At 42.5% G+C, this 16,028-nt stretch overlaps 1 protein-coding gene across 1 annotated transcript; it reads right to left on the bottom strand.

Moving 5' to 3' along the window:
* Positions 1-2,848: 2,848 nt before the first annotated feature.
* On the bottom strand, positions 2,849-15,136 carry PDP2 (pyruvate dehydrogenase phosphatase catalytic subunit 2). Its single transcript, XM_048516140.1, has 4 exons — positions 14,982-15,136; positions 12,042-12,100; positions 6,315-6,381; positions 2,849-5,344 (listed from the first exon to the last, which is right to left on the bottom strand). Exon 4 carries the CDS (start codon positions 5,321-5,323, stop codon positions 3,716-3,718), a length of 1,608 nt encoding a protein of 535 aa, XP_048372097.1. The 5' UTR covers positions 5,324-5,344; positions 6,315-6,381; positions 12,042-12,100; positions 14,982-15,136; the 3' UTR covers positions 2,849-3,715.
* Between the last annotated feature and the right edge of the window lie 892 nt (positions 15,137-16,028).

Raw genomic sequence — 16,028 nt, 5'->3', positions numbered from 1 at the left:
GGGGTGATTCGTGAAACACTTCTGGTCTATGTGGCACAGGGAACTATATTAGGCGTTTCATTTCTGGGCACCGTGTGGTGGAGGGAAGACTACAGAACGGGGGAATAATTCTGGGTGCGCTCCTGGTACAGGAGGCATGCAGGACCCCATTAGAGGTAACACTTTCAAGTACCATGTGGTGGCGGAAAGACTACAAAACGGGGGCAATGATTCAGGGGAATGCTTCCGGCTCATGTAGTATTCGCTGTGACACTTCAAAACAGGGCGAGGGAATGCTGCCTTCTAGCCGACAAATCAATAATGTTCAATTGAGGCGAGCCCGATGGCGGAAGCGGAGCCGTTTATAGAGACGCTCCCACAATCTCCACTTCTGGTGTTTAGCGGCGGGACTACAGAAGAGAGGCAAGAGTTCCATGTGACATATCTTGTCCCTGGGGCTGGGAGACTTCACAGGTTGCGTCACTTGCGAGCTTTGATAGTGGAGAAAGACATGGGGGCAGAGGTTCTAAATTCCGGCGGTTGGGGACAGACCGTGATTGCCGGCACCCCGATATTTCTGGTTCACAAGCGACCGTGCGGGGCAGCCGGCCAGTCCCCCCCCCCCCCCCCCGCCGGCTTCTGTCGCCTGCTGGCTTCCTCCCAGCAGTGCTGCTGACATTTTGGGTTGTTCCTCTCTGGCTTAAGTCCCAGCAGCAGAACGGCTCCTTGCGGGGCTCTCAGGGGGGAAAAATAGATGAGGGAGTGAGAAACTGCTGGGATTTACGAGTGTATGCCAGACAATCCAGCTACTAAAGGGTTAACTGCAGAGGTGGGATCCAACCAGTTCTCACCACTTCACTAGAAGTGGTTACTAATTTACTAAAACAACTATGCATGTAAATTGTTTCTATGACTGTCATTGAATTGTGCATTGCCACCCTGAGCCAGGGAGGGCAGGATGTTAAATCTAATAATGAATACTAAATAAATACTCCATTCATGCTATGTCATGAACCAGTCCCTGGGTGGTGAGAACTCAGAAGAGCCTGAAGACACCGTGAGGCCAGACCTTGCGAGGAGACGCAGGCAACAGACCCAGGTCTGAGCTCTTCCTTGACAGCTGAGGCAGAGCCTGATACCGTGCAGCTGGAAGAATCACCAGGAACTTTAGATGAGCTGCCTGCACAAAGGAGACAAAGGTTGCTGCTTCAGCCTAAAAGGGGAAGTGCCCATATTGCTGCTTGGTATGGCAGAAGGCTCTGCAAGCTAGGCATATTGGCCTTTGAAGAGGACTACATTTCTTAAGCCCTGCCTGGGGCTGGGCTCTGCCTGGGTGCAGCAAATGTCTTTTCTGGTAAGCTCCACATACCTGGTATTCCTCTGAACTCTCTCAGGTCACTCACTGCCTGCCTGCCTGCCCTCCCGCTGGCCTTTTTGTTTTCCTCTGTCTCAACCTTCCTGTCCACTTTCTTCCCCTAACACAGTCAGGCCTATATAACACTCTGGGGGAATGGATGTTGACAAAACAGACTGCACATTGGCCTCAATCTAATCATTCAGTAAAACTTCATGCCTTGGCCAATCTCTCTGCAGACCACTACAGGAATGTTTTTAACCCCGCCAGGCAACTACGTTATCAGATTCAGCCTTCAAACCTGACCCAAACTTTGAGTGAATGGAAAATTCCCGTTGCTTTACTGGACATTTTCCATTACAAGGCAGCTGAACTTTGCCTGTAACAGGGCGGAATGTTGTCACAAGGGCCTTTCTGTTGTCAGCGATGGCTTTGAAGTAGGGCTGCAACTTTTATCTAGACAAAACAGTCACTCAAAACAAAGTGCGCTATTAAGTACTCAACAAAGGAACCAAACTATTAGCAACCGTTATGACAAAGCACTATTAATGCAGGGGCCGTTACCACTTAGCTGATAGCTCTGCCTGTGTATCCAAGGCTGTATTTCTAAACAGTCCATAAGCAAACCTTCAGTCATCCAAAAAATCACACCGATCTCCCAACCCAGGAAAAAGCATCACTTAAAAAAAAATTCAACAAGCCAGAGATGGACAATTGCCATTGGATGTTTCCATTTTAAAAACCCCCAACCGTGAATAGTACTGACATGGGCCAAATATATATACCCAAATTCACTGATGACGTAAAGTGCTGTCAAGTCATAGCCGACTTATGGCAACCCTACAGGGTTTTCAGGATACAGAAATAGTTTGCCATTATCTGCCTTTCTGAGCAACCCTGGACTTTCCCGGTGTATCATTGTTATATTACGCTGTGATATTATAATTTGTTGTTTCTGTTGTTAAGCTGCCACTGATTTATGTCATGAATTGTTTATTATGTCATGAATTGTTTACTCTTGATATGTTATGATGGATGATGTTTGATGTTTGACTTGCTTGTCGTTAAGCTGCCCTGAGCCCTTCGGGGGAGGGCGGGGTATAAATCTAACCAATGAAATGAAATGAAGGCTGATCCTGCTTTGCTCGTGAGGTCTTGAGCCATCAAGGCAAGGACAAACAAGCACGGGGATGAAAAATGCAATTAAGTCATAGCCAACTTATGATAACTCTGTATGGATTTCAAGGTAAGAGATGAACAGAGATGGTAAGCTATGGTCTGCAAAGCAACCATGGACAGCAACCCTGATGGTGTCCCAAGTACTAAGCAGGGCCAACCCTACTTAACTTCCAAGTTCTGATGACACAGGGCTAGTCTGGGACATTCAGGACAAAATAAAATAAATCCAGCAAGATGGTTATTTTCCTCAAAAAAAGAAGCGATCTGCCAATGTTCCTTGCAAGCATTTTAAGCCATTTCTTTTCTTTTTAAAGCAAATTTCCACAGCTTGAGAAGTTCTGAGGCACAGTATGTTATGGCACAGTATAGGCAATAACTAAAACCCTTCAATCCCTGCTACGCAGTATAAATGTGTTCAAGCAACAATTTAGTCCCGTGCACGGAGAGCTTTACAATCAGAACAAGAAGAATGCAAACTGGTTTTCAAACTTTAAATAGGTTACAGTCGAAAGCAGAGTAGAAAAGCCAACCTCTTTTGAAATGGATGAACTGTTTGGAATAAGAATAAACAGAGGAATAAGTCCAGGGAACAAACAGTGTGCTCATCAAATGGGCTTCTAAAATTCACATTCTAGGGCACAGAAACCCATCTCCAATTCCATCCCCTTTTTTTTGGCCATCTCCCAAGCACGTCAGGAGCAAGAACAGTTTGATACATCATCGTCCCCACTGGCTAAGCCCTCCATATGCAGTCTTCCAATCAGTGGCTACTTTTGAGCCCCGCCTTCAAATGCCAAGTGTGCCCGTTTGTCTGGACAAGATTGTGCTGATCACATTCAACAGTAAAGTCACTTCCAGGAAAGCCAAAGACATTTGCCATCAATTGCCTTGGCAACAGTATTGCATTCAGGTCTTACTCATTCTGTAAACAGCTAACTACATCTTTATTTCTCAATCCTTTTGGCACAGATCTGCCCCTCCCTTGTTCCCACCCCCAGGGCATCTTACAACATTTTGTTCTAATACATCGATACAAACTTTATAAAATTTAAACTCTAAGCAAACTTCTTGCTTAGAAGGGGGAAGTTAGGCCACTGGAGAAAGCTAGGGGACTTCTACACTGTCACATTTCACTAGAGGCAAAAAGAAACCCCTTCGTATGCAGAATTAGCACAAGTAAGATCTAGTAGCCAGGCAGGTCCCTTATTTATTCTCTTGGTAGTAGCCGCCAACCGTATCGGAATTAAAATAGACCACAGTAACCGTGATGTCATCTCTGTACATGCGTGCCAGGTCATCGGGAAGTGTCAACATGGCTCCAAGCCTCTCTGGATCTATCTCTCCATACTCATTGCTCCCAATGGCATGCCGGATGAGGTGGGTGGCCACGTTTTCGTCACAGGAGCGGGCGTGTTTAGCTTTCCTCTCGAGCAGCAGGTTTTGCAGGTAACCCAGCTTGGCTGGCTTTTTAAAAGTCAGCTGCATTTGCTGCCTATCCGTTTCAAGCAGATGTTCCGCAACGAGCTTGACCACCTCTTCGTTGCCCAGCATGTCCCACAGACCGTCCGAGGCGATGACTAAAAATTTGTCCTGACGCCTTATTTTGTGGTAGGTGACTTCCGGCTCTGCAGTTAAATAGGGAGGGGTGTGGTAGTTTGGAGGTATGTATCCATAAACGCTTGATGCTTCAGCCTTGCTCCTGTTTCCCAGCACGCTTTGCTGCAGCTCCTGACTCCACTTGAACTGGACATCTCCAAACGCCCGAGAAGGCATAAGGACTCCCAGCAGCCTGTTGCTCACGAAGAGGGTGTCCTCCTCAGACCTTGGGTGCTCCCTTTTTAACCTTAAGATTTCTAGCTCATTGAAGGCGTTGTGGTCTCGAGTAAGAGGGAGGGCGGACCACGATCCATCTTTGCTCTGAACGCCAAGGACGGCCCTACAGTCTCCAGTGTTGGCTATGTGCAAATGAACATTATCAATGTGAGCCACGCATGCTGTCGAACCTGAAAAAGCGCCTTGAAGGACTACGTTCCTTATCAGTTCATTTTCTAAGGGAGCCTGGACTTCCAACGACAGGTCTGAGTCCAGCCTCTTAAAGGCGTACACCAAGGCTTCTTCCATCGTAAAGCCAGATTCCATGTCCAGCAAGGTCTGCCAATGAACCCTGAGTTGTTCCAAATATAAAGAGGCTAACTCTTGATAGAACCTGTCATTCGGATGCTTGTACCACTGCAGGATCGGCAGAATAGGCTTCAGGGACTCCATGGCAAATTCGATTTCCTCCAGCCGTTGCCGAGGCAACAGAGAAATGGCTATATAAAAAAACAACCTCTCGCTGACCGCCTGGGCGCAGGCATAACCTGCATGGCCATCAAAGACCCCGAACATCATCCCCCGGGTCTGCAAGGATGCAGCTGCACTTCGACGGTCTTCACTTGGGGTGTTGGCAGCCAACTGGTTACTCTCAAATTTCAGAACTGAACTGGGGTTTTTCCCTTCGAATTCGGGTACTGCAACGGACAATTCGCTTGCCCTTAATACGTTATCTATCTGTGTTGGTGTCAGATGGAAGGAGAAATCTTCTTCTTCTGTTGACGTATGTCTGAAAGCCTTGCTTGAGGTGAAAACATCAGCTGTGCTGCCTCTGATGCTTGCCTGTGCAGAGGGAAAAGGACTTTTGGAAAGCAAGCTCTTCCGTGTAACTTTCTTGTGGCTTGAAATGTACCTGAAATTCAAATGTCCTTTTCCATGCAAAGCGCAGATGCTGCTTCTTGTAGAGTTTATAATCCAAGAGGACACAGTGCTAGACATCTTAAGGATGTTTTGAAAAATCTACAGGTAAAAGGGGGGAAAAAGCAGTTGGTGAATTAGAAGGTAAGCAATGCTTCTTGCGATCGTACAATACAGGATAGATATTAAACATCAATTTGGACAGGTGTGCTCTTGAGAAAAGAGGCATTTTAGCATTAATTTTCTGTGACTTATTTAACATTACTTACATAACATTACTTACATATTTAACATTACTTACATAAATGCCATCAAGTTGCAACCAACTTATGGTGACTCAAGCAAGGAACTTTCAGGGCAAGTGAGAAGCAAAGATGGTTTGCTATCATCTTCCTCTACAAAGTCTTCCTTGGTGATCTCCACAAGTACTGACCATACTTGGCCTCCAAGAACTGATGTGACTGGACTGCCTTCTCTCCTGTTTAATGTTGTGCCCAGAGGGACATATAGGGTCAAATGTTCCCGGGCTGCAGCCATTTAGTCATGTGGAGGGCGGAAAATTGCCTCCACACCCCTCCCTCCCGGGTCCACACACTGACCTCAAGACCTGGTGCAAAAAAAGTTTGTTTGGTTGAGGTGGGGGAGGGTGGCCGCACATACAGGAGCCGGAAAACTCAGATTTTGCACCAGGCTACATTTTTGCTAGATACACCTCTGCGTTGTGTGTGTGTAAAGTGCTGTCAAGTCAGAAGGGTTTTCAAGGCATGAGACTAGAAGGCACTTTTATTACTGCCTGTCTATGTCTTTGGTGATCTCCCATCTGAATACTAACCAGGACCAACTTTGTTTAGGCCCTTTCCGCATGGGCCAAAAACGACGGCCTGGGGGCGGTAAAAAAAATGCATGCATGCGAACGGCCTTCGCCTCCACGCCGGTGGAATTCTCGCCGGCGTGGAGGCGACAGGGAGGCCGTGCGGAAACGGCCTTAGATTCTGAGATATGATGAGATCAGGCTAGCCTGAGTTATCCAGAAATGATAAAGAATGATTTTTTTTTCCAAATGCATACTTACAAATCTAGTTACTGGAAACTTCTTGGGAATGGCTGTACATTTTCCAAAAGACGACTGGTTCTTAAATCTGTAAGATCACAAAAAAAAGTGTCCCAATAAATGTATGCCTGATCAGTAGTTCTTTTTTTTTTGAATGCTTTATTTAAGTTTTACAGACATATAGTAAATATAACATTACAGTATTTTTCATTCATGCCTTAACTAAGAAAGAAAAAGGAAAAAAGGGAGAGAAAGGGAAGAAAGTCAGCGAAGAAAGAAGATCGCCATCATAGAAAAGAAGAAAGGGAGAAAGGAAAAAAAACAAGAATAGTTTAACATCTTTCATCTTTCAAAATTATCTATTATACTCTTAAACATCATTATTTCTCAAATTCAGAGGCTTCCGTCTGTACATACTTTGTTTTCAAATAAAATTATTAAACAGCATGAAAGTTTTGGACAATATATTTTTGTTCTATATATGTAGTCCATTGGTCCCATTGTTTCTTTGTGTTATAAGTATTTTCCAGTTCATCATTACCCTGTATGGTTGGGCGGAATTTTTACTAGTTCTAACATTTTCTATATGCCACTCAAATATAATTTGGAATATTAGAAGTTTTCCAATTTCTTTAAGCCAAAACTAATCTGTGGCTGCTGTAGCCAAGCTACTGAAATAAAACCCTTTTTTCCTTGTCTTCAATATTTTTTTACTTCACACATACCCAACAAGTACACAGTTCAGGGTTTACATTTTATTGGTATGTTAAGCATTCTTTGAACTTCCTTATGAATCTCTGTGTCCAAAACATTTTATTCTTGGACAAGCCCACCATTGATGGAAAGAATATGTACCGCATTTAAGGATCCACACTTCCAGCATGTTACCGGGTTTCTTTTGTAATCTTTGCTACTTGGGTCAGCGTGAAGATACCATCTAAATCTGATCTTTATATACATTTTTTCCTTTTATATAACTGGGCTGCTTGTGAATTTTAAGCCCACATTCCATATATGTTCCCAATCTTCATACATTATTGGGTGGCCCAAATCTTGCGCCCATTTCACCTCATATAGTCCTTTTTACTGTTTCGATCTTCTTGTTCTAACTGAAGAACATATACTATACAATTCTTTTAATTAAGAAATCATCTTTTTTAATAAGTCTTGTTCTAATCTATCCTCTTTCTCCATGTTTCCAAGGAGGTTTTGTATTTCTTTAATATATATATTATAAAGTTGGTAAGTACAATCCACCAAGCTTATTTTCCATCCTTCATTGTTTAGTTTTCTCGATAGGTTTCATCTTCCATTCTATCATTTTCACCTTGGAGAATGCTCTTTCCCAGTATATCTGAATATTTGAGCCAGCCTTTGTCCAGATCATTTCTATTTAGTAGAGGAAACTTCATGGGGTGAAAGCCAAAATGGAGTGTTCCCTGTATAAAAGTCTCACGGTATTTCTGCCATACTTTCAGGAAAGGGCAAATCTGAAAGGATGATGGAAGGAACTGTCTATTTATTTCTTTTCCATACCATAAGTATGCATGGAAACCAAATCTTAAATCAGGGGCTCCTTTTCTATTGTAAGTGAAGATTTTTATTCTCTAATGTGAACCACCTTTTTTAAACACATTAGGACTAGCAGTGTCCTCATAATACATTTTTTTATGTTTGGAGCAGCTTCATTCCCCCTCTATTTTTAGAGTCAGCAAGTGCCCTTGTAATCCAGACCCTTGGTTTCTTCCCTCCCCATAAGAATTTTTAGCAGATCTTTTTTTGCCATAGTTTGAATGGTTTGTTTGTCTTTATAATGGGCAAGTGCTGAAATAAGAATAGTAATTTCGGAATTATATATTCATTTTTTAAGGGCCGCTTATTTTGCCTATAAAGGATAGCTGAAGTTTCTCATTCAATCTATCAAGATCTTTTCTAATAGTTTTCCAGACCACATCATAATTATTTTTCATAAAGGTTCAAATTAGTTGGTGTTAAATTTATTCCTAAATATTTAGCTTTTGGGGAGATTTTTCCTCCCCATTGTTCTTCTTCCAAATTATCCTCTCTTCTCTTCTTTTCATATTCCTCACCAGGATCTGGGTTTTTCCTTTGTTAACTTCCAAGCCTGAGATGGGTGTTGTAAAGCTCCAGATGTTCTTTTATGTATTTTTATACTCTTTGTAACTTGGGACTCTCTAGAATTAAAAACTAGATCGTCTCGCCGAAGGCTCTAATTTTTATAGTTTTCCTTCTTAATTAAACTCCTGTATTCGCTTGTCTCCTCTCATAATTTTTTCTATAAAGTAATTCAAAAAACTAAAATGAATAGGCAGGGGGGGGACAACGGACAGCCTTGCCGAAAGTGCCAACAATGCTGGATTTGACACTTCTTAGTTCTTTCTCCGCTGATTACTTGATTCTTTAAGCGTACTGGTCTGAGTAAATTTTTTCTATCCATCTGGTAAACTTGGATCCAAATTCGCTTCTTTTTTCTGGCAGAACTTCTTTAATTAGGTCCCAGTTTTAGGGCTATCAAAGGCAGTCTTCTGCATATCTAGAAAGAAAAGGGCTAATTGCTTTTCAGGGTGGTTTTGCAAAGTAATCTATTATATTAATAATTATTCTAGTGTTGTCTTTTCATATATGTCTTTTTTGGCAAAAAAGCCTGATTGTTCCTGGAGGGATAAATTTCGTTGCTCAGGACTTTTTTTTTAATTCTATCGGCTAGGATTTTGGCAAAGATTTTATAATTAACATTGATCAAGGAGATAGGGTCTATAGTTACCTTCCATCTCTGTTTTATCTTTTATCTCCTTTTGGTATAAGAGAGATGTTTCCCTGTTTCCATGATTCTGGAATGCCATGCTCAGGGATTTCCATTAAATAGTTTTACTAAAAAGTCAGTTAGTTCTTCATAGAATTTCTTATAAAAATAGATTCGATTAACCCATCGGGTCCTGGAGTTTTTATTCAGTTTAAGGTTTTTTGATCGTTTCTATAGACCTCCTTTTTCCTTGGTGATATTTTGGTTTAACTTGGCTCTTTGGAATTTGGTGTCTATAGGTTCCATTCTTAAATGATTGTAAAGATCTTTTGATATAGATCTTCGATCTCGTCGGTTGATTCTTTTCTTTTGATACAATTCTAGAAGTAGAATTCAAAGAATGTTTCTTTAATTTTGTTCATTATCAGTAACAAACTGGTCTTTAACCTTCTGGATTTTTTTTAAGGATCGTTCTTGTCTGCCCTCTTCCTCTTCTTTTAGTTTCCAAGCAAAACCACTTGCTAGGTTTGTCAGCATGGGAGAAAAGCTTGTCTTTTGCCCTTATTAAGTATTCTTGTTTATATGTATCTTTCAGGAGCTAGCACACTTCTAGCTGGTGGTTCAGGAAGTTTAATTGATTGTTCAGTTTTTTGTTCTGTCTTTTACCTTTAATCAGGTCTTGTTCTTTCTTTTTTATCTGTTGCTTTCTAGATTTAATATAACTTCTGCATTTTTTTCTTTTTTTAACCTAATTCTATGGCCTATGAAAATTCCCCTTATGAATGCTTCTTGGAATCGAAGGTCCCAAATTAGGTTCTTTTGAAAACATCTGTTCAGTATTCCTTACCATAAAAAACTCTTTTATATGTGTCTTTTACAGTCCTGAATAATATTCTCGTCAAGCAATAATTTATTATCTGAGAGACCATCTAGAAATTCATACTTTTTAACATTCAAGTTAATATTTAACAACACAGGCTTTGTGGTCTGTAGTGAGTATTTCCTAGAATTTCCACTTTTTAATCCCATTTTTAATGAGTGACTTTGAAGCTAGCATCATATCTATTCGGTACTCCGTGAGTTGAATTGTGATGAAAAGTCACGTGGAAATCCTTTTCATTAGGATGTGAACTTAAAGCGCCAGGTATCTATCAGTTCCAATAGTTCCATACCTTCAAAGAACTTTTTTTAGGTAATTTTCCTTGATCCGGTAAAGAAATGCTATCTTCCCTCCATAATGCTTATCTAAATTCACATTGATTACCCCCCATCTTTCATATCGCCCATGATCAGAAAAAAACCTTCATATTCAGACCAATATTCCAGAATAACTTTTTATCAAAACAACATGTTCCATAAAAAAAATTCTATTTTTAGTTTTGAATTAGGAGCATAAATACCAACCAACAAAATTTTTTGCCCATTGATCTCAAGCACCTTAACTAACAGAAATCGTCCTTCCGGATCTTCATAAACCAAATAGGGTTGAAATTTATCTTTAACAAAAATTGCCACTCCAGCTCCCTTTGCCCTTTACTCTAGCCGCTACAAATTCTTTACCAAGTTTTGAATTTTTAAGTAAATGAATGTCTTTAAACAAAACATGCGTCTCTTGTAAACACGCAATCTGTGTTTCCCTCTGTAACAGGTAATTAAAAATGTTTTTTCTTTTAACAGGATTATTAAATCCATTAACATTCCACGTAATAATATTCATCATTTATTAGAAAAGAAGAAAAAAGCAAATAAAATAAAGGAAGGGGGAGAGAGCTGGTTTCTACTGTAGAGTGTACTTATTTCAGTTCTTTTTTGGATTTCTTCAAAAATTCTAGCGCCTCAGATTTGTTAGTTACAAGTCTGTAGTAATGCACTGCCGACCCAGCAGCGCCGTGGTAGAACGTTGGGACGCCAACGGACCTACGGCCTTGCCGGTCGCACCGCACCCCCACTCCTCATCCCCCCATGAGTCACAGGTCATGAACTGCCCGGCTCAATCACCGGGCGCAGGGACAATGGTCTTGCCCCCAGGTGAGGATTAGGCTCAGACGCTTACGCTCCTCTCCGCACGTAGCCAGGTGAGATCATGCATCACATGATGATCTCCCGACCTCCCGCCTCCCGTTCTCCCGGAACTCCCCCCGGTCCTCCCTCCTACACGCCCCCGATAGAAGAACAATAAAAGGTGCCAGGAACCGGCAGACGGGAGACTCGCTAGGAACACGGACCTCCGGTCTCCCGCCGCTGGCGATCTCCACCAGATGTTATCTCCGCGTCTCGTCTCGTTCTTACGCTGACCACGTGGGTCGACTACACAAGTCTTCTGGCCCCTTTAAACTGAAAAGACAGGCCTTCCGGAAACTCCCATTTGTAGTAGATGCCTTTTTTCTGTAGCATAGAGGTTAAGTCTGTATATTCTTTTCTAGAGTCCAACATTTTACTAGGTATTTCTTTAAGGATGATGATTTCTATTCCACCCTCCTCCAGTCTTCCCTCATAATGCTTGTGGAGAATTTCATTTCTGAAAGATTTTCTCAGGAAAGAAACAAGTATATCTCTTGGGAGATTTTTCTCCCTCGCTATCTTTGAGTTGATTCTATAGATCTCGTCAATTTCTTCAGTATTTCTCATATGCCATTTGCTAATGCTTTCCTAAGTAAGTCACTAGCCAAAGCACATCAAATTGTACAATGGAACTATTTGTTTTATTTCTTCTATGCATGAGAATCTGTATCCCACCAGTTCAAAGTAACTCATGTGGCATCAATGCATTAAAAATTCAGTATCAATATAATTATAGTTATATAGCACCACTCATGAATACATCATGTAGTTTCATGAACAAAATAAATACTTCACTGATGCATTGTGGCATATAATATAGCCTCCTTCGAATGCACAATTCAAGTTCTTTTTTCCAAGCCTTGAGGTAACTGGAAGCAAAGTGATAACTGTGTAGAAGGAAGGATTTTCAGCTCATGACTTACCCTAATGCTGCTTTCTCCAGAAGTGCAGGATCACAGTCTGAATTGGTCCTTTATGTGTCCTGCGGTACAGTACAGAGAAGAATGAAATGCTGCAGCACCAGCTTAAGAGAGGGTGGAACTGAATCAATAAACCGTGTTGCTGAGTCAGGGACAAGGACTTCATGAGCCTTGAAATGCTTTAAAGATTTACAGTGCAGTCCTAAGAAGAGGTACATCCCGATAAGCCCATTGATTTCAGTGGATTTAGAAAGGTATATAACTCAGTTTAGGACTGCACCATTAGTCCAGAATTATGGCCCTGTATTATGGCCCTTTATGCAAAGCAGCAAAACCTGCTACTTTGCATGAAGGCAGGTATTACTCACAATGCTTGTCACAACAGGCATATGGTAACCTTCCCCTGTTTTCCTTTTGTGCTTCATCCAGCTGTCTCTTCTATTGGTGTTAAGAAAGGCCACTGCATTTTATATGTTAGATGAACAATTGGGCTTATTTATTCTTCCCTTCCCCCACACTGTTCACTCCCCTGCTTCCCGATCCCCCCTACCCTCCCTTCTTTCCACCTACAGACAAAATGGCTTTCTCCTGTTTGCTGAAACCAACAGAACCAAGTAATTAGAGCAATGGGGTGTTGTGTGGTTTCCGGGCTGTATGGCCGTGTTCTAGTAGCATTTTCTCGTGACATTTCGCCTGCATCTGTGGCTGGCATCTTCAGAGGATCTGATGGTAGTGAAGCAAGTGGAGCAGGCAAAATGTTAGGAGAAAATGCTTCTAGAACATGGCCATACAGCCCAGAAACCACACCCCAGTGATTCCGGCTGTGAAAGCCTTCGACAATACAGTAAAAGCAATATTAATTTAAATACGTTTAGCTTGCTTTTCTCTCAAGTTGCAAAAATGCTTTACTTTGTTAGCCATCTTGAGCAGATCTCTGGAAACCTAATGCAAATCAAAATAGGTTTTTTTAAGTACGATAAAATGTGGCACTTATAAATACCTTAGGACCACAATCCACTGAATCCAGGAAGGGGTTTTTAATTACCCCCACCCCCACTTGGCTAAATAGCAGAGAGAAAAAATTCTATGCAATAAGAGATTTGGGGAGGGGGGAGCCTAGAGCAGATCTTTTCATAACTTTCATAACTTTCTTGGCCTCATTAACAAGGCGCAAATCCCCCCTATACAAAAATAAAGTTTTCTTCATGTTCTCGAAGCAACCAGTTTCAGCTGGTTTCCAATTAGCAAGAATGGCACCGTGATTCTGACAAGGCACACAGTAACCTCAAATAGATGAGTGCTCACTTATGAATGGCACATGCAAATTTGAACTTTAGTAATTCATGAGAGGAGACAAAAGTTTTTTCTAGGCTTTCAGCTTTCCAAATGAACTCTCTTGACAGCCTCAAAGACTGACATGGGAATAAACTTCTGCGAACTATAGCTGCCAGATGTATTTTCAACTGAAATTATAGGACCCCCCCCCCCCCAGTTGTCAAATGATAATATCAAAACTGGAATGAAATATATCTGAAGCTTTAAACTGCGAAACGATAATCACAAAAAAAAAAGCCATGTAGTTGAAAATGGTTGACAGACTACAGTTGTCCTAACTAGTCAGATAACAAATGAAAAGTATATTCTCATTTATTGTTGCAATCCCTGTCCTAAAATCAACTGCTCTTTCATTCTTGTGCTTTGCTTCCAAGCTCTTTTAAAGTTATATGTCTTTCCTTTACATGTTTAAATATTAAAGCCTTTTTGCTGATGTTGAGATTTTATTCCCTTACTGTAAGCCTGTAAACCTTCAAGGTAATCCTAAAAACACTGCGAGTAAGACCCACTGACTCAATAGACCTGAGAAGGACTTCTGTCTTTGACTAATGCCCATTGAGATCGGCTGGCTGCAGGACCATCTTAATGCATGGGCACACTGGGCAGCTGCCATGGGGGCCCCGAGCTTAGTGACTTTTTGTTTGTTATTGGAAAATGCATATTTACAATGTGCTTTACTAAAGATAATGAACAATATTACTAAAGAGAATAAACAATATTACTAAAAAGAATAAATAATATTACTGTTAACTTTTATGATAAAAAGCAGACATTGGCAATTGCCTTTGGTTTAATATCATGGTCACCTCTGCAACCACACGTGCATGTCCATTACATATTTCATGCACTACATAACATGAGTGGTTGAGTAGGCAGGGTTCCCAGTGGGACCTATAACAGCTGTAAGATGGCTCTGGCTGGTTGAGATCCACCCTGGCATTTGAATTAACGCGTTACTGCAAGGGTTGCAAATAGTTGCCAGTGGTTTGCTTTGCTGTACCTGATTTCAAATTAAAAAACGGCAAGGTGGTTTTAAAAAAGCAAACCAAAGCAACGAAATACAAAAGGTACTGAAGGGTCAGACTAGAGCCCTGTCAAAGCGACGGTCGGGTGTTAAAGAACACGTCAGCTCCGCCCCTGGAACGCGATGCCATTGGCTGCTGAGAGGGGCGTGAGGAAAACGGTGCAGGGCACGGTGGGCGGAGCCACACCAACTCCCGAGCGCGCCGGCGGAGCGGCCGCGGGAGAAGAGGGTGGGCGCGCTAAATAAATAAATAAATAAATAACTCCGAGCTCGGTCGAATCCGCGCTTCGGTCCGGGCACCTCTTCTGCCCGCCCGCCCGCCCGCCCGCCCGCTTGGTCGTCGAACAAACCCCAACCCCTCCTCTTGGATTTATTCCCGAGTAAGCGAGCATGTTCCGTTTCAAGCACGTGCAAAACCGCAACACCCACACCGACATACCGGCCCTGCCTGCTCAGCCCCAGCACGTTTAGGGCGCTCCACCCGCCTCCCCTCACACATTCATCACGGCCTCTTTCCATTCCCCCTGGGCCTGAGGCGGCGGTTTGTCCGCCTTCCTCACATCCACGCCTGAGGCGCCCTTTACCGGCTCGGTCCGTGAGGCAGCAGTCCTCCCGCCCATGTCTTCCTGCCCGCTTCGAAGTCCTCTTTGACAGAGCCTGGCCGCTCCCACGGTCGTCCCTCATCAGCCCGCCCCGCCCGCCTTCGCTGTCCTCGGTTCACCTCGCCCTGCCCGCGGCTCCGCCTCAGGGGCTGGCGCTTTCCCGAGGCGGCGGAATGGGCCGGGCTCCGGCCTTTCCCCGTCGCCTAAAATGCCTTCGGGCAGGCAGACTGCAAGAAAAGCCCACTTTTCTGCCTTTCGGGGGGCTTACGGGCTTAATAGGAACTGAGGTGACTCAAGAGCTGCCTTTTCTCTGGCTGCATCCCCGCGTGGCCAGATAGCGTGCTGGCATTTGATTTCCTTTATAGCCAGCCTGCTGAGTCTCAAGGGAATTTTCCAGCATTTATTTTATTCCGTTTGTTCCCTGCCCTACACCGAAGTCCAAGTGCCGCTTACATAATGGGGTTAAAAGCCCCCTTAAAACATACAATCCTAAAAACATAAAGCATAAAGGTCCACTCCAATAAACAGTGCTTTGTACCATAAGCGAGTTTGATTATTTAGGACGGTATTTGCACCCAGCTTTCCCCCGCTCTATAGGCAGCTTACAATCTCCAGGATTCTATTCTGACACCAGGACAACTAAACCATGCTGGTGATCATTTGTCCACACAAGAAAATCCAACTGCAAATGATTGTCATACAATGCGTAACCTTACAGTAATCCTTTTTTTAAAATAATTTTTTATTGTATAGAATATTCATACATTTGTTACAATCAATATCTTCATTTCATCTATACATTTTTCCATTTTCTCCCCCCTCCCCCCCTTTTCTATTGGTTATTTCATGCAAGCAGCAGGAGATTCATTCTTCTTATTCTCTTATTCCATAGTTCTTTGTTAAATCCGGCTTCTTCCATCCATTTTTCAACCTTACAGTAATCCTAATGCCAGAATAAAATGGTATTATTCTTGACAGTATTGCTAGATCCCAATTTTATGTTGCTGCTACCCTCTCTGGAATTGTTAC

This window comes from Sphaerodactylus townsendi, linkage group LG14 (assembly GCF_021028975.2).
Source record: "Sphaerodactylus townsendi isolate TG3544 linkage group LG14, MPM_Stown_v2.3, whole genome shotgun sequence".
In the NCBI taxonomy this organism is placed as follows: domain Eukaryota; kingdom Metazoa; phylum Chordata; class Lepidosauria; order Squamata; family Sphaerodactylidae; genus Sphaerodactylus; species Sphaerodactylus townsendi.
This window is presented reverse-complemented; position numbering and strand designations above follow the sequence as displayed.

What these genes read in the sequence shown, in the direction of transcription:
- PDP2 (XM_048516140.1), bottom strand. Translation starts at nt 5,323, where the DNA reads ATGTCTAGCACTGTGTCCTCTTGGATTATAAACTCTACAAGAAGCAGC.